Raw genomic sequence first — 21,569 nt, 5'->3', positions numbered from 1 at the left:
CTCCTCTTCAAGGCATTATTCATGTAGTAGCCTCTCTACATTAAACTCTTGATATTTTAGATGCTTGAGTACTTATCAAACAATGCCAATAGCGGTAGATTTGTATAGGAAATACGGAGTGCTAAGGGAGGGGTTTTGATTTCTCTGTAATTATTTCTACGGGAATATAGACGGCCATGGCATGTTTTTTACCCTTATTATATCAAATTTCATGATCCATGACCTGAATTTCCCTGAATTTTAGCCCATTCTCGACAATGGCAAGTTCCCCATGAAGACAAAATACGAAGTTATCGTCAACGCTCTTTGTTGGAAGCGTTTGATAGATTGAAGGAATATACTCATTTGGAACGAAGAAGTGCCGAGAGAATTGTCTGGTGGCAACGTTTTCAAGGTCGATGCTGCATAGCCATGAGTTCCTATGTAAAAATACGAAGGCCTTTGCTCGCTGACTAACTCCAATGAAATATCGAGAACACTGGGTTAATAAATCATTAAGAGGCGTTATAGTCTTCGCGTTTCCGAATATGTCTTTGAGGTCAAACATAAAGACAGTTGATGAAGTGAGGTACCCTGAGTTGTAATGGACCTCGAGGACAAGGATATGTGGATCGGGATAAATGAATGCCGAATGAATCTGAGTTTCCACATCACCACTTGGCAATTCATATTTTAGATGGACTTCTGCGTTATCGGTGGTTGACGGAAAAGTACTTGCGCTATAGCGTCTAAGGACATGGTTGTTGATGAGGTAAAACTGCCCATCATTGTCGTTAGTCGACCCCTGAACCCATCTCCATGCATGTCTCTTCTCGGGATCGAACGATAACGATCCTACACAAGAACTATCCTTCATAGAGTAGACAACGTCTGAGCGCGATGTTGCGACCAGAAGAAAGTTGTCATCGGCGCTGAGACAGAGCTGTGTTATCTGGCCAGATAGAGATGTGTGTAATAATTGCGACTCGCATCTCAGCATCGGCAGTTGACTTGTAATCAGCCTCCAAACCTGCAAATTACCATTTACATCACTTGAGGCAATGCAGTTATCTTTGCTCGCTACTATCTCTGTGACAAACGCTGTTGGTGAATGAGAATAAAGCACAGAGACCTGCTTCCCGGTCTGGGTATTGAAAGCAATGACTTGACCGGTGTATTTTCCAACGAAGACGATGGCAAGTGAAGGATGAGCACAAAGGGCAGTGATCCTTGATATCCTCAGTGACTCATACTGCCCCTTAATGGTGGGTAATCGAACAGCTTCATTGTTAACACTCTGGTCCTCCTCAATATCTTTTCGTATAAGTGCAGCGGGAGACCAGATGCGCACAGTGGAGTCTGTTGCGTCAACTACACTAGATCCATCAGGCGCAAAACTCAATATCCGAAAGGATGTTACCGGCAACAGGACATGGTACAATAAGGACAGTGACTCGAAGTCCCAGATCTGCAAATTCCCGCGCATGTCAATAGTTGCAAGTGTTCTCCCATCTGGGGAACATGTGGCAGACAGTATACCCATATCAATAGATGCCTTATTACTATTGACAAGCTCCCCAGACCAAGTATCGTAGAGTGATATGTCGTGATTCGTGTAAATGACTAGAAGCAAGTTTATATTAGGGTTGGGATTGAACAATAAGATTGAAGCAAGCTTGTTCTCCTCGTCCACAACCCAGCCGATCAGTTCGCCAGTATGAAGATCCCAGAGACAGATTGTACCACCTCTGTACGCCAAAGCAAGCATTTCCGTGTCAGGGGATATCGAGGCTAGCGAGGGAGCTTTTCCAAGCAGGCCCCCAGATTCACAGTCGCCATTATGGTTTCTATATGGGAACGTTCGATCTTCAAGTAATGTACCATTTAGTAGATCCCACCTTAGTAAATGTCCATGTTGTGATATAGCAATAAGGAAGTCACCAGAAGAGTCCAAGAAGATGCAGCGGAACCTTATCCTCTTTTCCCATAGTAGGTTTCCTTTCGAGTCCCACACCACCACAGTTCGGATCGTGCATGCCGCTACGTGTCGGCTGGTAAGGTGCAGAAGATCGACGGGATATTGTTGCCGAATTTGCCCTATCTTCTGGCAACTGCGGTGGTTATAAAGGTTTATATCACCAGATTCCATGCCTACAGCGATCACATTCTCTCCGCAGGAGACCGTCGCAGGTATGCTCTCCTCGCCAAAGCTGACAGACGCAATACAATCATCCCATTCGCTATCTTTGAATCCTACAATCGTCAGACCGTCGGGCATTTTCCCAAATTGTTGGTAGATTGCGGAGTTCAAAGGACAGAGAGGCGGGATAATGAAGTAAACCGATGAAGGATCTTGTAAGAGAACGTCGCCGAATTTAGTCACTATCCGGCTTAGATCCATGGACCAGCCGTCAATATTTTTAACTTGTTTCTTCAACTGTGACCGACATCCGGCCCTACGGTCCAAATATGCCCTCAAATTCTTCGAGGCTCTGATTAGACAATGAAGCTCACCTTTCATAGCCATCCTTTCAATCCAGGATAAAACATTCATCCTGAAAAACCTATCCATCGCAAGCAGAAGTTTATCGCTCTCCGTAGACGCGCTATATATGTGTTCGGAAAACTGGGTCATCGCGTAGTCAAGGAAAGGGGATGGTTCCTCTGGGCATACCCTCGTGCTTAGTCGTCCACGGTTTCGAGGTGGTTGCATCTCAACGCTACATAATAACTTCAAGCATGCCATGGCAATTCTTTCGTGTGCGGACGGCATACAGATACGAAACTCTCCCGCATTCTCGGTCAAGAGGAACTCTTGAGCTGTAGGGTGAATGAGGCTTACCACACTAGAATCAACGTCGACGAATACTAACTGGCCACAGACCCCTTCCACGGCGCTTTTGGCGCTAATGAGGACAGTGTTGATATCCAGTTTGATCGCCTGTAAGAGCTCCGAAACGGTCAGGTTTCGGTAAGTTGCCACGGACCATAGCAGAACGGCTTGGGCAATGTGTTTCTCCAACTTATGCTCCGCCATTGCTTTAGTAGTCCCCTCATAATATGCTATCATCCCCTCTGGAATACTCTGAAGTATCTGAGGGATACTCTCATTCGAGTAGACTTGCTCAAGTTTATCTAGTACCACCCGGACCCACAGAAAGCAAGCATTGGACCTTTGAAGAATGCGATTTGCAAGATCCTGCTTGTCTGCTGTAGCATCAATTGGCAGATTATCAATGCGGCTACTATTGTAATGCTCGATATCATGCATACTATCTTCGACAGGTATTTCGATACATGTCAAAGATACAGAGCCTTCCAGAGGGCGATATAACCTCTGCATATCCGGGAGTTTTCGGCTTGTAATGAAAATTCGGAGAGGAAAGTTCGGCTTTTCGCCTCTGATCATTGCAAAGAACTCTTCGTATTTATTGCACTCATCAACCGCATCTACTACCCAGTATTGAGCGTTGTCGAGTCGAGACTTTTTGATATTAGTTTACTCATTCCTAAATGTTGTAGTCTGAAGCATACCTGAAAAATTCCCCTTTTAAAGACTTTTGTCCATATTGCGTGCGCATCGTCCAAATCAAACGATGAGCCTTCTTCGTACAAAGAGGTTAATCGCTGACGAATAGAAGCGCTTGATAACGCCATTTGATAAGCTGTTGATCGTAGAAAGTCGCCTAAGGATCGTGAAGCTTGGTTGCCAATGTGGAAGTAGTAGTAGGCACACTCAAGTTGGAATTGGCGAAGCTTGGAAACGACATGTGCCGCAAGATATGTTTTGCCAGTTCCAGGATTGGCATGAACCCAGAAGATTGAAGGGCCTCTGATATTTGCTTCTTGATTTCCCCCGTCGCCCGGGGGGTCTCTCCAATCTTGAAAGTCACTTCGAGAATAAATCCATTGACAAGATCCATCAATTGCTGGAAAATTTTCGTCCGGGAGATCTGTGATACTAAGGTACGACTTCAAGGTTTTCATTTGTTCCCGTGGCATCTTTAAGCTGTTCCTCGAATCTGTACCTACGAAATTAGCAAGTAGCTGAACTTTGACCATTCACATAAGAATTTCTTGTGCTCACCATGTTTCAACAGATCTTCTACTGCACTCGATAGTGCGTTATTGAGGGTTATATAATTAGGGTCGTCCATGTTCTCAAATTTACATATGTCTCGATGGTTAGCATTCATATACTGAACACGTTCATTCGCGAACCCCGGTCCTAAAGTCACATAAGCTTCGTCAGTGGCTCGGGTTTCAAGAAAGGGGTGACACTAAAATTTAGTGAGCTTTTACCAAGGACAGCTGAGCTCCCCTCTACAATCAGACTTGACGAAATTCCCAGGTTCATTCTTAAAGTCTCGTAGAAAGAGAATATTTGCGTGCCATTCGCGTATTTCCCAAAGTCATCGTTGATCAGACTTGTAGAAGTTGAACCGGTAGTTAAGTCATCGATATATTTACGGGAAGACATTATTCCGGATATAGCCAGAATGTTGTTAAGGGTCGCCGCCTAGTCAGATCCTCTATGTGGCGTTGCAAGAAAGAAGATGCACTTGATACGGCCTCTGAAATCCGATACATCCCTCGCGAGGATAAAGGCCTACCTCCATGTAGGTTAGTCACGAATTACAAATGACCTATAGTAGCACATAGGTAAGATCTTGCCTTTTTCACCACAAGTCCACCCATGGAGTGCCCAAGTAATATGATAGGCCCCTGTGCTCCGTAAGCCTTGGAACATTACGGAACGATCAGACCCCTTACACCTGGATTCTTTCTTAGATGTGGCGAATTTCTCATTTCTTCCAGCAGCGTCTGTCCGAAGTCGTGAACATTGAGGATGCTTGGTTTCGTGCTGGCCCAATCGGAGTCATCCAAAACTATGGACATTGACATTTCGCAACCCGGGTTCCATGGGCAGCCACAATTGCGGCCAGAACTTACGGGGGTCATTGTCCTTCCGCCAAGTCTTTATCGAGCCTCCTCGTAAGCCATGCACAAATATCAGATCAACTAGCGGCTCAGGAGAGGAATGTAGGATCCTGAGCCCGAGAGGGCCCCTGATACCATCTTCGTCATCTTTATCGGACCGTCTTTTCACCCATGAACTGGTGAATCGTTTCTTCAAGGAAGGTCTCGAGCTATTCACGGCTGGTGAAGACTTGGAGTGCGATGGTAGGTCGCCTGAGAGGATTTGTGACGCATGCGACGTGTCGCTCATTGCCTACTTTGGTCAATGAACTCATTAATAGGTGTTCTGAGCGGGAGCAGGTGATTGAATCACTGCCTATTACTTACCAATATAACATGCCCGCAACATACCCTGCTCTAGCAGACTGCGAGTGAGCTGTAGATAGGTAGTTAATTTAACAAATGGAGCGACAAGATATTCGGTGGTCGGGCGGTAGTCAACCATGCTTCCCAGAGTGGAACGCCTGCATGGTTAATACTCTACATCCAACAATTCTGCCAGTGGCCAATCAGATCGCAATACACTACGATACCTGTAACGCCTCAGCGCTTATCACATATGATCTTGGCCCCCAATATGTGAGCCTTGCGGATACCCGCTCATCTGGTACTCGTCTCTTCTAGCACCCGCTTAGTCACTTGAGAATTTCCCATCACAGTTATAGCTAGCCATATTTATATCCATTCCGTTAGTAGCGATAATGAGCATCACAGTTCTAGATAAAAAAATCGTATCAGGTGAGTGAGTAGCGGGATGCGTATAACAATAAAAGTTAATGGCTGTATCAGCTCTGCCTGCAAACTGTGAGGTGATATCAGTGACCAAGGATACGAAAACAAATGTAAGTTTTGAAAAGTTCGACTCATTCTCCTCTAGATTGCCCAGATAAACTGTCGAGATGGTCAATGGCCTCCTATAATAATTCCAAGAGCCCCGAAGTACAACCATATTTACCTAATCACTAACATACACATCTTTTCAGTGGTCGACAGGCCTTCGAATCGCTGTTGGGGTAGCCGATGAAGTTCAGGAGTTCTTCGTTAAGGTGAGTGTGAGCCTTTATATGTATCTCAGGGCTAAGGAAAGTATATATCAAGGTTGTTGAGCGGCCTGAGTTCGTTGGCATGTCCGAGGCAGAATATGAGGGACAGAAGGCTCTCGCAACTTATATTCCTGATAACGTTATAGCCCCGGTTGCTTGGGGGCTCTTGGAAAACGATAACTCTAAGTCTTTCTTTCTTACACGCTTCCGTCATCTGCAGGCCGGTTCCCCCCCAACCTTGCAGTTCTTAGCGATCGTGAAGAAACTGCATCTATCATCTGTATCGCCCACGGGGAAGTTTGGCTTTCACGTTACAACGTTTTACGGTCCTCCCCCTATGATCAATGACTGGACAGATAACTGGGAGGAGTATTTCACGCGGCAATTTCGGGCGAACTTGGTATACGCGCAAGAAGAGCGCGGCGAGGACCCCGAGCTGCAGTCTCTCGCTGAAGAGTTCATTGAGAAGGTAATCCCTAGGCTTCTGAGACCTCTACAAACAGGAGGCAGAAGTATCAAGCCTACGTTATGCCACGGTGATCTCTGGGATGGTAATATTCGGATTGACGTGGAGACTAAGCAACCGATTATGTTCGACTCTTGTTGCTTCTATGGGCACAATGAAAGTCAGTATGCACAAGACGTAGGATGATGTTCTGCTAATAACCTTCAATGACAGTGGATCTTCAGTGTATGGGAGACCCTCGCTACGCTCTCGGAATGGAGTTTATAGACCTCTATAAGAATGAAGTAGGGGCATCAGAGCCAAGACAAGATTTCTATGATCGACATGCCTTATACGCGGTGTAGGTCTAGCTCCAAGTATTCTGTACCCCGATATAGAAAGATTCGACGCTAATGATCTTCAAAGACGCAACAATATATGCACGGCAGGAATGTGGCCACAGTGGGCACCGTTGTTGACAACGTATGCACCCAGACTGTCTAAGTAGTCATCCTATAGCCTATACACTACCTAGTCGGTTAGGCTAATACGTTATAGTGCTAAAGAGGAGATGCGTCGACTGTTAACCAAGTTCCCTGACGGCCTGAGTGGTTTCTATGGGGGATTAGAGAAGTGAATAGACACATCGGTACTGGCAATTCTGCTAAGTCCAAGCAATGTTGGCTTATAGACATGGACACGTTCACTTCCGCGATCTAAGTCGAAGGATATGCGTATGTGTGTATTTGAGGGGTGACTAGAATCCACGACATTGTTTCGTGAAGAAACATTTTAATTCCAATTTTCTGTAGAGGCGGATTTTAGCGTATTAGCTGGTTGTGGCTGTGCATGATAAACTCCCCGGCAATTGCCCAGCGCGTACCTTGTAAAACTGGGGCAGGTCCATAGCTCTCAATTGTACAATACGAGTACCCTGCTAAAAGGCTTGGCACCGTTATATAGCGTTAGACCGGCAGGACTAGGTGCTCAACCCACCACGGGCAGCTGCACGGGATTACGTATCGTACGTGGGTTGAAAGAATTAGGTACCTACATCGATACAAACATTACAGCAGATCGTCATGTATTAAATCTGCATGTACCACACGAGTCAACTTTAGGCTACTGGTACTTGATAACGTGCGTACCTACAGGAATAGAAGGAACAGTCGGTAATTATCCAGGTATCCAGAGTTTCCAAATTCTAAATTCTAAATGGTAAATGGTTATTTTCAACCTTTTCAACTTCATTCGTACTAATTTCCCTTTCTTCAACAATAACAACATCGTCATGGCGTCCAGTCGCAGATAATTACCCGAGTCCTTCTTTCGTACATAATCCAAGCAATTTGTAACATTGAATATCAAACATCGATCATTAGGTACACAACTACCAGACACCCCGGCAACGACACCCTATACAGGGCCCCTCTTATACCTTTTTTTCCTCCCGCCCTGCCTCTATTCTGTTCAATCTATGACCGCGATTCGCCTCATCCGCATCCATCCTCTAAGCGCCTATTGGGTTTCCGCGATAATCTTCGTATAAGCAATTACTACTTCTACCGTGTTCGAAATCTATCAACCTCAACCTCCGACGAAATCAATACAAATTCTATTTGTATCTTGAAATAGAGCAATCCTCCCATTTCTCCCCCAACCCGAGATTCCGGTGTGATTTAGCATAGATGTCGCGATAGAAAATCGGGCATCTCTTGATTCGCCACCATGAATGACGGAACATATAATAATGTTGTGCGGAGCAACAGCCCGTTCTCCCCCATGTGAGCTTTTCTTACTATCTAGCATCTTTTTACACAATATCATCCAGGATGTGGTTATCAAGGCTATTCACCACTAACATCTGTACTATCTTCGAAGGACACCATCCACCGCGAACAGCTACAAAGCGAATGTGAATCGAACGAAGACGAGGAAATGGGTTGAGGCCAAAGCACAGAACTACGATGGCGATGATTGGGGTAACGAGTACGAGGAGGAGGAGTATGATGATCCCGAACCAGAACCAGCACCTCCCACACATCCAACATCAAGAATTGCTGCTCTACGGCAACAAGCGGCGAATGCTCCCCAACAAAGGGTTTTTTCTCAATCTACAGCTGCCGCCGATTCCAACAAGCCCGGCCCATTCGAGACGAGAAGTCCCAGTGGCCCGCCGGCCTTGCACATACAGACCGGAGTCGACCCGCGGTCTCGCTTGACCGGGGGTATCTCGTCTGCTCAGAGTCAGACCCGTTTTCCACCGCGCGAGAGTAGTATGGGCCGACATGAAGCTTCGGGTTCGAGAGATATTGGCGCGCCTGGGTCGGGTACGGAATCAGGTAGACCCAGTGTCGAGAGTAGCTACGGTCGAACTGATATCAAGCCTTCATCAGTAAACGCTATCCGCTCCTCGATAGAACAGCGCGAAAGGGCCAGCTTTGAAAGCCATAATAGTTCCGATAATTCTCGTGGTCTGAAACCAACACTAGCTCCTGTTGAAGAAGGGAAGAATGGACCTCGAGCCCTTGCCGACGAGACTGAGTTAGGCCGGAGCCTCGCACACCAACGACGGCTGTCTACCAGTCCTAAGTTACCCGATCTAGCACGTATGTCAGGGTTTGGTGATGATTTCTTCTCGTCTTCCGGAGGTTCCAGTCCGTTGGGGCGTCCTTCTCTCCCCTCAGTCTCGGATAACCAGCAGACTAGTGTCGCGGGTGCCAAGCCTAGCCCATCATCTAGGCCGGATAATAACCAGCGTGACACTACAGGACTATACGAAGATAAACATGCTCCTAGTGCATTAGAAGGACCAAAACTCGAACCCAACCCCAAAATCATTATGCCACCATTAGGTGGAGATCTAGAACCAAAGAAAGAAGACCCCGTAGGAATATCTCAACAATCTGCTCCGTCTAGACCTCAACTTCCTGGGACTTGGGTATCAGAAACTGTTAGTGTCGGTTCCGAACACCCAGCGCCCGCAGAAAAGGCCGAGGGGCCCGGGTCTACATCCTTGGGCAGCATTGTAAATCCTGCTGTGTCTCCAATAAGCAGCAGACACGCGGAGCCTGCGGATCTTGAGCCAACCACTGCCGTTAAACACTTGCCATCAACACAAGCCGATTCGGAAGCAGCAGCGAACAATAAAACCTCGCAAGAATCCGGGGAAGACGGCTTCAATAGACCCACCGGAAAACACGACGGCGCTATAGCGTCTAAGGTCATTTCTTCAGGGCCGGGTTTTCATCCGACCCCTCAATATCTTCCGCCTCTAAAGACAGAAAATCCTCTTGCTCCATCTAACGCCAACCAGAAGAACATCCCTGCGAACGAGATGGCACCGAGATCTTCGGGCTATAATGATTCACCATCCCGATCATCTTTCACTCAGCAGAGTGCAACCACCACCGGATCGGGTTTCGCTCCTACCGCACCGTTAAATCCCCGCCGGTCTGTCGCTGCTCCCGCGGAGTTGATAACTCCAGCAATACAGGAGCGGAAGTCTACGATGAGCACCGTTGATACAGCATCGCCAGAAAAGGAGAGTGACAAGTTAAGAGAGGAGATTTTCAAATCTTTAAGCGCAAGTCCAGCCACCACGACCCCTGATGCGAGTGCCGTCCTGGGCTCGGCAACTGGCGCCTATGATCCGGCTCCGGGCAACCTGACTCGAGAAAGTACGTACTTATCTGGGGTATACGATGAATACTTATCACAGCCGGAAGAAAAATCCCTTCAAGAAACAGGTCAACTTCTCAAGCAAGGACCTAAAGTAGCTAACGAGACGACTTCTGGTTCAAATGTTCAGAGGGAAACCTCTTTCCCAGAGATTGCACCCTTGAGTCCACGTAGGAGCCCAGTTCAGGAGACTAATCGCCGGCCAAGGCGGTTTTCATGGGAGAACAGCGCAGACAAAAGCATACCGAACACCGCCGGAACAGACCCAAATGCGCCGATATCCGCTGATAACTTGAACCCTACTACCCCAGGTGAAAATAAGCAACCTCAAGGGTCAGAGACAGGTGCGGCCAGCATTCCAAGCGCCTTGCAGGTACAAACCGATGGTCATAGCCCAGGATCACATCAAGTTTCTCAAGTCAGTAGCCAGAGTCCTGGAGATTTAACATCAGTTCTACCTGAACCACTCTCCCCTATCTCGTTACCTCCGGACACGAATCTTGATGCTCAAACATCAATGCCCGACATTTCCCGCCTGTCGTTCGCAGATGAAAAGGAGAAAGTGCTTATCCAAGCATCACCCCATACGCCATCTGTCGAACAGCATCCGGCGCTGTCTAATCCAACAGATCTGGCACCTACTCCGTCCCCTACCATCCCAACAGCTCCAGCGGCCCAACCGGTGTCAAATGCAAAGGTTATGGCCTTTAGAGATATCTTGAACCTTGTGTCAATCGAACAGAGAATCGAGAAGTTCGATGAGACGCGGAATCAATTCTACTCGATGGAATCGGGTCTGTCACACTGGCTTTCATATATGCAGAGTCAGCCAGAGCTCGGGGCGGGAATAGCGCCCCTGGGAAGGCAGCCTACGATTCAAGGCCAAACGTCACCGTCTGGCGTTAAGCCGTCGACCCAACAACCTTACTATCAACAATACCTAAATGCTAGCAACCCGGGTGCACCACCGGGGCAAACCGGAAGGGTACCAAGCGGCGGCCTACAGCACATGTTTACAGGGCAACCTATAAGTAGTTTCGGGCCATCTGGTAAGGAGGTTGGGGCGAAGAGCAAGGAGCTCTTACAAGCGGCGGGAGCATTCGGTAACAAGGGTGTGAAGTCCGGTATGAAGCTATTCACTAAAGGAAAGAATAAGCTTCGCGGGACAGGCGACAAGGCGTTCTTCTAGTATTGCAATCCTCCCCTCTTTCTGTTTTACTCGACTAGGGACACGGCATAGGACGGCGGCAGTGCATTGCTTTTTGGGACAACATATTTCTCGAGTGGATTTCTTTTAATAGGCAACGGGGTGAGGTCGATCAGCAGATTCGTATTTTCTTCCCCCTGCGTCTCAAGTCTCACAAGTCTTGCGAGCTGCGCGCTTGCACTTCTCATATGTATTGTACTGGTTCGTCTCGTGGGCATACATGTTTGCAAATCGGCTTGAACAAAAGGGAACAGGTCGTGGGATGGGATGTACGATTTATTGAGAAGGCATATTTGATCGATCATGTATGAAAATAATTCGATCTACCTAAACAAAGTAGTAGTGAGATTTTCGCCGAGATTTATATGTAAGCGTCCCGCATCGAATCCTTCTCTGCATGGGTTTCGGCCAATCAGCTCCACCGGTGGTCTCATTTTAGCTCGCAAACTCCCCAAATCACGATGATCTGCCACCGTATGCACCCGTTTCCCGAAACAGATCAAAGAGTTGGCAAGGATCGGACGTTCTTTCGTGGCATACTTGTGTAACCTATCTGCATGTCTTGGTTTACGCATGTATCATAGCGCAGCCCTCGAGATATCTAGGTAAGTTGGTAGATATTATCGTTTGTAGGATTCGTTCATGACCGAGGTCCGCGAAAATGAAGCAAGTGGCGCGAGAAATACCATAAGTAGCAGTTTAATGCACTGTAATTTCATCGTATATAGTCCCATGATAACCTCACTCGTACTACCTTTGCTAAGCTAGGTAACTTAGGCATCTTGGTGGTTAAGCACACGAGGATTCCTGTCTTACTTACATATGCTTCTATCCTATCATCAGCCCGCTAGTCATGCTGTGTTCATTCCGCTTACTTAGTGCTACTACTATCTTTACCTACCTACCTAGGGTACTTAAGTATGCTATCCATACATTCCGGAGGCTTGACGAGTGGTCGCTAGTATGGGGAACCGGGACACTTAGAGGATAATAATAGAACTTATCCCTTCTTGGAGATCTTACCGACATCATCTGCATTAGTCTTAGAGGCTTGTCGACCTATTTACATCGACATCGACAAGCGCAATTCTTCTTGCAATATTCGGTGGCTCTGGATATACTACAATGTAGGAAAGACGGGTACCAAATTAATTCAAGTCCGTCGTTCATAGGTAGGATTTAGATAGTCAACGTCAAACGTTTACCGCGTCCGCACGTGCCGACAGGGGACATTGTCCCTCTCATTAATGCTCATCGTCAATTGCATGTCTTGCTCTCGCTTCATTGGCCAGATGAGGAGGGGAATAGGTAAGAGGAGATATTCCGCCAACACAGCCACCCTATCCGCAGGGCAACACCAGCGGAAGCAATATCTTCTCCACATCCATAGGCCTTATTGTTATTGTTATTACGCCCCCAATCTGCAACACTGTGGCTCTAGGCCATCCCGGAGACGAAAGGGTTTTATTTGATCTCCTAGAAAAGGTACGAGCATCATCGTCTTTATGATTGGAACTCGAATCATTGGCTCGTATTTCACCTTCTCATAAGAATTGTCAACTGTAACACCCGGAACAGCTTTTATTACAGCCCTACTGAAGAACTGCCTGCCAAGGGTACCCGGTCGACGTAGTCCTGCCAATCAATCGAGCGCAGAGACAGGAAACGGTCCGGGATTATCATCATAAGAGAGGCCTGAAGAAGCCAAGAAAGCCTGACCAACGGACCGGATCAGCCAACCACGTCGACCCAGCTTCAGCTCCAGGTACCAAGCAGTAATAAAAAATTGGATCCTACCAACCATAGCATAGTACCAACCATCTGTGTCCGCTGCCGTCCACTGCCCACCGTCCATCGCCTAGCTCATCCCAGCCTTTCCAGGCATCCCAGCAATTTCAATCCCAGATTCCGCCTCTTCGTCGGGAACGCGAACACGTCGTCTCTCACCGTCGCTCGTGCTGCAACTCCACTTCTTCAACTTCACCTCTGTTAATATCGCCTTCAAAAGTCGCCCAAACTCTTCGACGGCGAGTCCTAGATCGTTCACCGTAGCCCGTTCCTCTCCGGGGCTAGCTGCATTATTGGTTAATGAGGTACTTTTCCTACCCTTCCTTCGCGTCTCTTCAGCCCGGTCTAGTTTCGCCTACTTCCGAAACAGGCCTTTTCTTCCTTACACATAAATTCTCATCTTAAGGCTTCCGCGATAAAAAAAAAAGAACCTCTGTCTGCCTCCTTGCCAATTGTACGTATAAGCACATATCTCAGCAAGCATCGCTGCACCAGCCTAGTTGGGAATCAATCTCCAGCGCTCCGCTCTTAGTGGAAGGAGATTTCAAAACGTAAGCCGGTCAAAACAAGCCGGCAGCATTGCAGCGGGCGCTACATCAATCAGCACTCGAATCAAGTGCATGAAAAACATAATGTCGCGCATTTAAATTGCCAATAGTGGATTGGAACGAATGCGCCAAAGTGACATCGTCGGGGATTACCAACTCTAGACCCTTAACTGTCCAATTGACCGCCCACGTCAGACCATGACCGTACCCATGGCCGCTGACAGGACAAACTCGCCAGCTTTCGGTGGTCCTCAACCGCATGAGAGCAAGCCCAGCTCCGGTTTCACACCTCTGCCGCCCATCCGCAGAACTTCAACTATCGATCTGTTATCAAGAACGAAACTGGGGGCTGACGAAGACGACAGGAATCCGTCGCCGGTTGGGGATTCAGATAATGACGTGCCGCCACCGCCTCCCGCAAAAGAGGATATGAGCTATCAAAACGGTAACGGGCATATTCCCGGCCAGGGACAGGCGAACCAGGACGTCGCGCATCCGAGTCAGCCTCAAAATTTTGCTCAACCACCTCAGCAGCATCCCGTTCTTGCAAACGGTCAACCCCCAAACCCCAATGGGTACGCAGTTGGTAGAGGCGCTCCTCAGCCTAATGGATTTCCGCAACAGATGTTCATGGGACGTGGAGGACCTGTAGGGCCGCATCACCAATTTCCAGGCCAACCAGGCGCGCCTATGCAAAATCCTGGCCAGCCCTTTATATCACAAATGACCGGCAATCCAATCCAAAAGTTCCCTCCTAACAGTCAATGGAAGCTGGAGGAGTCGCATCTCTCAGAACCTCTGATCCAGCATAAACCCCGGCCGGGCGCAAATAGCCCGTCGCCACAGCAACCTAACAACTACGCCGCATATGATAAAGAAACAGAAGATCCGCTGCCGTCGGCCAAGGGCCAAACTAGATCTGGACCGCGACCGAGGAACAACAGTAATAGCATACCCCCGGTCTCGGCAGAACGGTATCGTACGCATAACATCTTCGTTCCCCAAGGCCACGACCGGGGTCACGTCGGGCCTCCGTATCAACCTGGTCACCCTCTTTTCCGGGGCGGACCCAACGATGCGGCCGGCCAGGGTGGAAGAGGGTCGCATGATGCCGGGCCTAGTAAGGAGATGGATAGTAAGTTGACCCAAACCCAATGCTGGTCATATATCTAATATATTCTCGGTTAGTCCACGTTGATGAAGTGTCGGTCTCAAGCACTGCTAGTGAGGAAAGGCCTAAGGATGGTAGACGAGGTTCCGGATTCTTTAGCCTCCCTAACCGTCGCAACACGGGCGAGCAAGGGTCTGAGCAGAATGCGTCTGGGAAAGAAAAGAGCTCTTTCTTCGGCGGAGTATCTAACCACAACAAATTCCAGCCGAAGCAGAAGTCCAACCTTGGTTCTTCTTTTGACCATGATGATACCTCGGAGCATGTATCGATGAAGAAGCGTCTATCTGAGCTCACGGGGATGATCAAAGGAGTGGGGAATGCGAAGGAGGGGGCCAAGGATGATCAACCCGCTAAGCCGAGTACCGCGTATCCTTCGTCGAGACCTTCATTACAAGGCCCGATGCGAACCCAGACGGGACAAATGCAGCCAAGTCCGTTGGGAAGCCCTCCGCTAGGGATAGAACGAAGCAGTACTGGTGGAATGCGACCTCCAGAAACCCAGCAACTCCAGGATGCCGAGGGAGAACGTGAGAAGAAGCCCATGGGCGGGTTCTTGGGCGGGCTTTTCAACAAGCAAGGATCGAAACCTCAAGAGTCGAAGCAGCAAAATCAGCAGACGCCGCCGCATGTTCAACGACCACAACACCAATTCCCCATGCAGCCTGGCCGATTTGGGCCGGGTCAGATGCCACCCCCTGGACAACAGTTTCCTCCGCACCCGGTGTTCGCCGGTCAGCAATCTCCTATGCAGGAAAGCATACCAGGACAGCAGGGTCGGCAACCTATGGCGCCCGGTCAACCGAATATGACATCGCCTCTGGCGCCCCAGTTCCTCGGGACCGCGCAAAGAGTGATGATGCGTAGGCCTTCGGAAATAACCGTCTCTTCCCAGAACCAGCCAGCTGGGCCGCAGATGTCGACGAGCCAACGGTCACAGTTCGGGCCCCAGCAAGGTCCACAAGTTAATATTCGACCAGCTACGGCGCAAGACGCCGATGGTAGAAGTATAGGCAAACAATCAGGAGACGACGTATTTTCCGGGCCCAGCGCATTTACAAGAGACTCGCCCCACCGCTCCCGTCCGTCTTCTCCAGACGTCGGCGGATCACAAATCGCAACCCGGATCACTCCCAACAGGAAACCCGTCGGCTCCGGTTTCTCGAGACAAGACGGAACGTCGCCTAGCTCCTCCCCGCAGACCAAGAAACCGGCCAAACCGAGCGATCTGTCACAGGCCGATAGCAACGAGGAGGAAGAGGTACCGTCCAGCCAACTCCCATCTGGTCAGCAAAGCCCTACCCTCGGTAAGTTAGGTCACGTGCGCCAGACGTCTCTCCCGTCCCCAGGACGGCCCCTTGTTATCACATCTCAGCCCGGGCAGGCGAACTACCAGCCTAGCGTAGGCGGCACACCAGTCTCTCCGCACGGCCCGATGTCGCCGTCGCGGGACCAGCAGCTACAGGGCCAAGCGAACGAGGGTCCCCAGCGCCAACGCGGCATGTCGCAGCCGGGCCAGGGGCCGGTCGGCTTCGCTTCTTCTTCTTCTTCCCCGTCCGGGTTCGGCCCGCAGCAGCAGCAGCACCACGTCCCGGGCCAGATCCCGGCGGGCTGGGGCCCCAACTATTCCTTTGCTAACCAGCAACGTCCAGGGCAACCGCTCCAGCACCACCATGCCAGCGCGCAAGGGGTGCCGCGCTTCGTCGCCCTGCCCCCGTTCCAGCAGGAGACTATAAACAAGTTCTTCGGCACCGACCCGAGGGACAAGACCATAAACCCGGCGACGCAGCAGCAGCAGCAGCCCCCGCCGAAGGAGGCGAAGGAGAAGAGCGCTAAGGAGAGGTTCCTCGGCGCGATCAAGCGCGTCAGCAAACAGACCGGCGGCGGATCCGATTCTGTGAGCGGCTCGCCGAAGCCGGATAAGACGCAGCACCCGCAGAAGCCGCCACCTGGACACCACACGCCTCCGTCTACGGCACGGCCTCAGCAGCCGGGTCAGCCGATGACGCAGCAGCAGCAGCAGGCGATGATGACGCGGCCGCAGATCAGCGGGCCGGCGCCGGCTGGGCCGATGGGCCCGATGAGTAATATGCCACCTGGCCAAGGCCGCGGGGCGCCTTCAAATTACGGACCTATGAATCCGCCAATGATGTCGGGTGCTGGACGAGGTGGAGGTGCGCCGCCGCCCCAGGGGCAAGCGGGTCGTGGGCAGGAGCCCCAGGCGGTGGGTGGTTTGAAGCCGCAGCAGCTGGTCCAGCAGCGACGCAAGTCGGCGCAGAATTTGGAGCCGCAGTACGATCAGGTCCCTATCCCGCGCGGCTACGAAGCCGTCCACGGATACGGTAACGCGGGCACGATAGCGCCGTCGCCGTATAACGTCGGGCGTCCTAGTCCGCCGCCCGCGCCGCATCAACAGTTCCAGTCTTTTGGGCCGCAGGGCGCGCAGCAGCAGCAACAACAGCAGCAGCAGCAGCAGTGGGATCCGCGAGGTGGTGTGCCTGCTGGGCACGGACAATTACAGCCGGGACAACAACCGCCGTCGATTAAGCGCAACGACGGCTCCGAGGCAAGCACCCCGACGCCGTCGGATCAGGGCACGTTCTTGGATATGGCGCCTACCCCGCCCCCGCGACCGTCGCAGGACGAGTTCCGATACGATCGCCAGGCGCCTCCTCCGGTTCCCGCGCAGTTCCTGCGCCAGCAGGCGCAGGCGCAGCAGCAAGTCGGACCCCAGCATCCGTCGAGACCGGAGGTGCAAACACAAATACAAGCGCAGACGCCGAGTAGCTCGAACTGGGGCAGCGCACCAGACAGCGCGCGCAGCGGGCCGCGGAAACAGGACGTGCAGTTCAAGCCGTCGGACCCGAATATCGCGCCGCCAAGCGACCACGACGATGCGCAGAGACCGCATATCGCTACGGCGATGAGTCCCGGTCACGCGCCTACGCTACAGCCCGGACCCCTCGGGATCGTGCACGAAAACACGAACGCGCACCCCCAACAGCGCGCTTTCTCGCCGACGAGCGTCGCGCCGGTACAGCAGTCGTCGTCGCCTAACCTGAACCCGAGCCCGCCGACACGCACGCCGCAGCCGCAGCCGGCACAAGAGCCAGAGACACAGGGCCCGCGTCTCGTGAGCAAAATGTCAGCGACCGAATCCCTGCGAAACGCAAGCGTAAACGCGTACCCGACTCAGAACCCGGCCTCGCTTAGCCCGGATATCGCGGCGGCGCGCGCGGCGAGCGTGAGCCCCGAACCGCCCGGGCCGAGGGCGCCTTTCCACCAGGTCTCTAGCACGAGCTTGAATGTCATGAGTCTTAATGTGGAGAGGGCGAATGAGGGGAGGGTCGAGGAGGAGGATTTGTATGATGCGACGCCGAGGATGGGGAGCGCGATGGGGGGGTATGGTGCCCAGGGGATGGGAGGGGGGATGGGGCAGGCGCAGGATGAGAATATTAAGTATGCGGGCTCGGAGAGGAGTCGGTCTACTGTTAATGGGGTTGCTTCGGCTTCGAATGTCAGCGTTGCAGCCACGGCCACAGCCGGAGTAGGGCTCGGGGTTGGGCTAGCGGTGGATGCGGCAGGTAGCCAGAGGGGCTCGGACGACTCTTCGTTCTCGGAGAAGCAGGTCTCGAGCAACATGGACTCCGAGGAGAAGATCCTGGTCGAGCAGCCGGTCGAGCTGGCTGCCGTGAACGACGACGACGACGGGATACCGGTCATGAGCGCTACGTCGTACCCCGGTCAGGAGTGGAATCCTTATGGAGCGGGCGAGTTTGGGGATTGGGATTAGGACTGGGGTTGTGGATGTTGAGTTCTAAGTTTGGTTTATATATAAGCCAGCGTAAATACGATAGCGTCGTAAGATGCTCGACGACGACATTTTTGGAGATATTTTGAAGGGTATGGATATGAAGCAGACGAAGCGAAGCGAAGCGGCAGAAAAGGGGGAAGCACATCTAGCATATTTCACTTGGGCGGTATAATCTGGATTGAAGATTCAGGATTTGAGATCTAATCGGTTTACATCTTTTCCTCTGATCGGTTGCAAGGTTTCAATATCTGTTTGTCTGGTGGAGCAGAGCGGGTATGGATATATGATCTTGGTATACTCTACGCTTTTGTCGTTTCTTCTGTTCTACTCTGTTAGGTACCTTTACTTACATACCCCGGTGGAAGATGTTTATTCTTGTTGATTTATGAGGAGAAGTGAGATCAGATAGGATCAGGTTTTTGAAGTATTGAAAAATTGATGTTTATGTTGAGTTCGCAGTATATGGTTGTGAGTTGTAAATGTTCAATATGGCAGATGAAGCTGCCGTGATTTGGTTTTCATAACAATCAATGCCAAGCCCCATGTAATTATTATGTCAGCCACATACATCATCAATTGACGAACGGGATGGGAAACAATAGAGTACCTCGGTACTTGTACATACGCAGTACAAGGTCAAGCACAGCCACAGAGGTAACGTCGCGACCCCTGCAATCTGAATAACAAACAACTTGGCAATTTGGCCTCAGGAGAGTTTTAAGGCTGAACTCACTTTAACATTGATTTTACCATAACAACTTACCAATTCATTTCGTTAACTGCCTATCCGATACTTACTTACGCACTTTACCCTAATAAGTCTCGATCAAACCTGTAATTTATTTGCAATCATTGTCGTCTAGAACGCCTCCATCTTGGGAACCATTCAATTATCCGGTTTTCCCGGCCTCTTCGCTTTCGCCGTCAGCAACGTCCATACACCTACCGAGTCTCCAACGATACAAGTGTCCTAGTTTGAATTATCTCATTATCTCATCCTACGCGCCCGTTGCTACGAATAGCGAGGTCTGCTCGTCCCTTTCGGCTCGATCGCGAAAAAGAACAGAACAGATCCATAGTTCATACCAGCCATCCCGACACACTCGTCAGGATGGCCGTCACTTCGATACAAGACCGCACCTCCGAATTCCGATCCGTGCTCACCCAAGTCCAAAGGCGACAGGCTTCATCCAAGGTCGGCTCTCAGAGGAGATCTCTCCTGACAGATTCGCAAAAGGCCGCCGCCAATGGAGACGCGCAACCACATCGGAGGTCCGAGTTCGCGAGACGCGCGGCCGAGATAGGGCGCGGGATTGCTGCTACAATGGTATGTCTTAGATGTTACGAGGAAAGGCAAGCATTTCCTAACGCGGTGATATAGGGGAAGTTAGAAAAGTTGGCGCAGTTAGCAAAGCGCAAGACGTTATTCGACGACAGACCCGTCGAGATTAACGAGCTTACTTTTATGTAAGATCCTAGACCCCTCCTTTTCTGGCTGTTACATAGCCATATCTAACATGACCTCCTAGAATAAAACAAGATCTATCATCCTTAAACCAGCAGATCGGCGGCTTGCAAACGTTAACACGGCAACAACACCCAAGGGCAGATCAAGAGGGCGAGCACAATAAGAACATTGTCTTGATGTTACAAGGCAAGCTTAGCGATGTAGGCGCCAACTTCAAGGACGTGCTCGAGGTGCGCACCAAGAACATCCAGGCATCCCGGTCGCGAACCGAGAACTTCATCTCTTCCGTATCGCAGCACGCGCAGTCTTCCTCGCTCCAGCAACAATCCGCCTCTCCCTTATACGGGACACCCAACCGAGGCACGCCGTCACCCGGCGCGGACTTATTAACGCTCAACCCGCCCGCGGCAATGGGCGACCAGCAGATGCTTTTAATGGAGGAGGCGGCGCCGCAGAACTCGTACATCCAACAACGAGGCGAGGCCATCGAGGCCATCGAGAAGACTATTGGCGAGCTCGGATCGATATTCGGGCAGCTGGCGCAGATGGTGTCGGAGCAGAGCGAGATGATCCAGCGCATCGACGCGAACACCGAGGACGTGGTCGACAACGTGCAGGGCGCGCAGAGGGAGCTGCTGAAGTATTGGGCTCGCGCTTCGAGTAATCGATGGTTGATTGCTAAGATGTTTGGCGTTTTGATGATATTTTTCTTGTGGGTCCTCCGTCTCCTTTTCTCAGCATTTCTTCCTTCAATTCTTCCTACCACCCTTTGAAATATGTACTGGTTTCGCTGACTAGGAATAGGTTATGGGTCCTCATCGCTGGTTAAGCGGAGGAGACGAGAAAATAAGACACGAGATGAGATTTGTTAGTAGACGCTGGTGTACTACTATTACGATTCTTCAGTTTGTACATTATTACGCCATCCACCCCTGGCCGAGGGACCTATGGTAGTTGGGCTACACGTACTAGATTTTAATGACATGCATGGCGGCGACCTGTTTGTATGCGTACCACACCCTATAAAGTATTGGTTCTTGCAGAGTTGGAGTTCAGACGGTCATGAATACGATTTTATTATATCGTCTTGATTGGGATTGAACGTCAACTTGTCTAAGTTACTAATTACGTTGTATATCGTTTGAACTTGATAATGCCATAATGGTTGCTTTCTTGCATGTATGTCATCGGAGTCAAGGGTCCAGCCCACATATGCGAAATCTTCTCGGGCTTGGATCGAACCGAGGCCAATTCTTGAGGAGCCAGATTTCCGATTCCGCGATCCCCCACTAGAAATCATCTTCGGAGACTAAGATTTGAGCCGTCTCTTTTCTAGCCCATAGCTAAAACTACTGGGTATCGAATATATCAAATAGAACGTCTCGCTGAAGAATATGAACGATAAATTTCTTCGATGAGTACAGCGAGACATTCTACTTTTGGTCGAC

The 21,569-nt window shown here is 50.3% G+C and overlaps 7 protein-coding genes across 7 annotated transcripts; 4 read left to right on the top strand and 3 right to left on the bottom strand.

Annotated features, from left to right (window-relative positions):
• Positions 1 to 95: 95 nt before the first annotated feature.
• On the bottom strand, positions 96 to 4,276 carry F4807DRAFT_386621 (uncharacterized protein). The gene is made up of 2 exons (XM_047995842.1): positions 3,514 to 4,276; positions 96 to 3,463 (listed from the first exon to the last, which is right to left on the bottom strand). The coding sequence occupies exons 1-2, from the start codon at positions 4,039 to 4,041 to the stop codon at positions 203 to 205; spliced, it is 3,789 nt and encodes a 1,262-aa protein (XP_047856574.1). The 5' UTR covers positions 4,042 to 4,276; the 3' UTR covers positions 96 to 202.
• On the bottom strand, positions 4,128 to 4,665 carry F4807DRAFT_386607 (uncharacterized protein). The gene is made up of 2 exons (XM_047995841.1): positions 4,654 to 4,665; positions 4,128 to 4,592 (listed from the first exon to the last, which is right to left on the bottom strand). Exon 2 carries the CDS (start codon positions 4,457 to 4,459, stop codon positions 4,214 to 4,216), a length of 246 nt encoding a protein of 81 aa, XP_047856573.1. The 5' UTR covers positions 4,460 to 4,592; positions 4,654 to 4,665; the 3' UTR covers positions 4,128 to 4,213.
• Positions 4,499 to 5,209, bottom strand: F4807DRAFT_458254 (uncharacterized protein; the record flags this gene model as incomplete). Its single annotated transcript, XM_048001176.1, has 3 exons — positions 4,499 to 4,588; positions 4,753 to 4,868; positions 4,933 to 5,209. The coding sequence occupies 3 exons, from the start codon at positions 5,207 to 5,209 to the stop codon at positions 4,499 to 4,501; spliced, it is 483 nt and encodes a 160-aa protein (XP_047856572.1).
• Positions 5,210 to 5,563: 354 nt separating this feature from the next.
• F4807DRAFT_417395 (Fructosamine kinase-domain-containing protein) lies at positions 5,564 to 7,392 on the top strand. Its single transcript, XM_047997234.1, has 7 exons — positions 5,564 to 5,697; positions 5,749 to 5,801; positions 5,943 to 6,005; positions 6,058 to 6,628; positions 6,682 to 6,808; positions 6,874 to 6,930; positions 7,006 to 7,392. Exons 1-7 carry the CDS (start codon positions 5,661 to 5,663, stop codon positions 7,082 to 7,084), a joined length of 987 nt encoding a protein of 328 aa, XP_047856571.1. The 5' UTR covers positions 5,564 to 5,660; the 3' UTR covers positions 7,085 to 7,392.
• A 206-nt stretch (positions 7,393 to 7,598) lies between these two features.
• On the top strand, positions 7,599 to 11,732 carry F4807DRAFT_417390 (uncharacterized protein). Its single transcript, XM_047997233.1, has 2 exons — positions 7,599 to 8,231; positions 8,329 to 11,732. The coding sequence occupies exons 1-2, from the start codon at positions 8,176 to 8,178 to the stop codon at positions 11,315 to 11,317; spliced, it is 3,045 nt and encodes a 1,014-aa protein (XP_047856570.1). The 5' UTR covers positions 7,599 to 8,175; the 3' UTR covers positions 11,318 to 11,732.
• Positions 11,733 to 13,419: 1,687 nt separating this feature from the next.
• F4807DRAFT_386461 (uncharacterized protein) lies at positions 13,420 to 19,372 on the top strand. Its single transcript, XM_047995839.1, has 2 exons — positions 13,420 to 14,806; positions 14,860 to 19,372. The coding sequence occupies exons 1-2, from the start codon at positions 13,870 to 13,872 to the stop codon at positions 18,630 to 18,632; spliced, it is 4,710 nt and encodes a 1,569-aa protein (XP_047856569.1). The 5' UTR covers positions 13,420 to 13,869; the 3' UTR covers positions 18,633 to 19,372.
• A 1-nt stretch (position 19,373) lies between these two features.
• F4807DRAFT_386478 (putative ER-golgi SNARE complex subunit) lies at positions 19,374 to 21,162 on the top strand. Its single transcript, XM_047995840.1, has 3 exons — positions 19,374 to 19,980; positions 20,035 to 20,120; positions 20,183 to 21,162. Exons 1-3 carry the CDS (start codon positions 19,765 to 19,767, stop codon positions 20,892 to 20,894), a joined length of 1,014 nt encoding a protein of 337 aa, XP_047856568.1. The 5' UTR covers positions 19,374 to 19,764; the 3' UTR covers positions 20,895 to 21,162.
• Positions 21,163 to 21,569: the final 407 nt, after the last annotated feature.

The sequence above is a fragment of the Annulohypoxylon truncatum genome (assembly GCF_022578515.1).
Source record: "Annulohypoxylon truncatum strain CBS 140777 unplaced genomic scaffold F4807scaffold_8, whole genome shotgun sequence".
Taxonomy (NCBI): Eukaryota; Fungi; Ascomycota; class Sordariomycetes; order Xylariales; family Hypoxylaceae; genus Annulohypoxylon; species Annulohypoxylon truncatum.
Note: the sequence above shows the minus strand (reverse complement) of the source record. Positions and strands in the feature narration are given on the sequence as shown.

Coding starts and splice junctions, on each gene's coding strand:
- F4807DRAFT_386621 (XM_047995842.1), bottom strand. CDS start 4,041: ATGGTCAAAGTTCAGCTACTTGCTAATTTCGTAGGTACAGATTCGAGG. Junction 3,464..3,513: donor TTAAAAGGGGAATTTTTCAG/GTATGCTTCAGA, acceptor AATATCAAAAAG/TCTCGACTCGACAACGCTCA.
- F4807DRAFT_386607 (XM_047995841.1), bottom strand. CDS start 4,459: ATGTCTTCCCGTAAATATATCGATGACTTAACTACCGGTTCAACTTCT.
- F4807DRAFT_417395 (XM_047997234.1), top strand. CDS start 5,661: ATGAGCATCACAGTTCTAGATAAAAAAATCGTATCAG. Junction 5,698..5,748: donor AGATAAAAAAATCGTATCAG/GTGAGTGAGTAG, acceptor TGGCTGTATCAG/CTCTGCCTGCAAACTGTGAG. Junction 6,809..6,873: donor CGACATGCCTTATACGCGGT/GTAGGTCTAGCT, acceptor TGATCTTCAAAG/ACGCAACAATATATGCACGG.
- F4807DRAFT_417390 (XM_047997233.1), top strand. CDS start 8,176: ATGAATGACGGAACATATAATAATGTTGTGCGGAGCAACAGCCCGTTC. Junction 8,232..8,328: donor AACAGCCCGTTCTCCCCCAT/GTGAGCTTTTCT, acceptor CTATCTTCGAAG/GACACCATCCACCGCGAACA.
- F4807DRAFT_386461 (XM_047995839.1), top strand. CDS start 13,870: ATGACCGTACCCATGGCCGCTGACAGGACAAACTCGCCAGCTTTCGGT. Junction 14,807..14,859: donor GCCTAGTAAGGAGATGGATA/GTAAGTTGACCC, acceptor ATTCTCGGTTAG/TCCACGTTGATGAAGTGTCG.
- F4807DRAFT_386478 (XM_047995840.1), top strand. CDS start 19,765: ATGGCCGTCACTTCGATACAAGACCGCACCTCCGAATTCCGATCCGTG. Junction 19,981..20,034: donor GCGGGATTGCTGCTACAATG/GTATGTCTTAGA, acceptor GCGGTGATATAG/GGGAAGTTAGAAAAGTTGGC. Junction 20,121..20,182: donor ATTAACGAGCTTACTTTTAT/GTAAGATCCTAG, acceptor ATGACCTCCTAG/AATAAAACAAGATCTATCAT.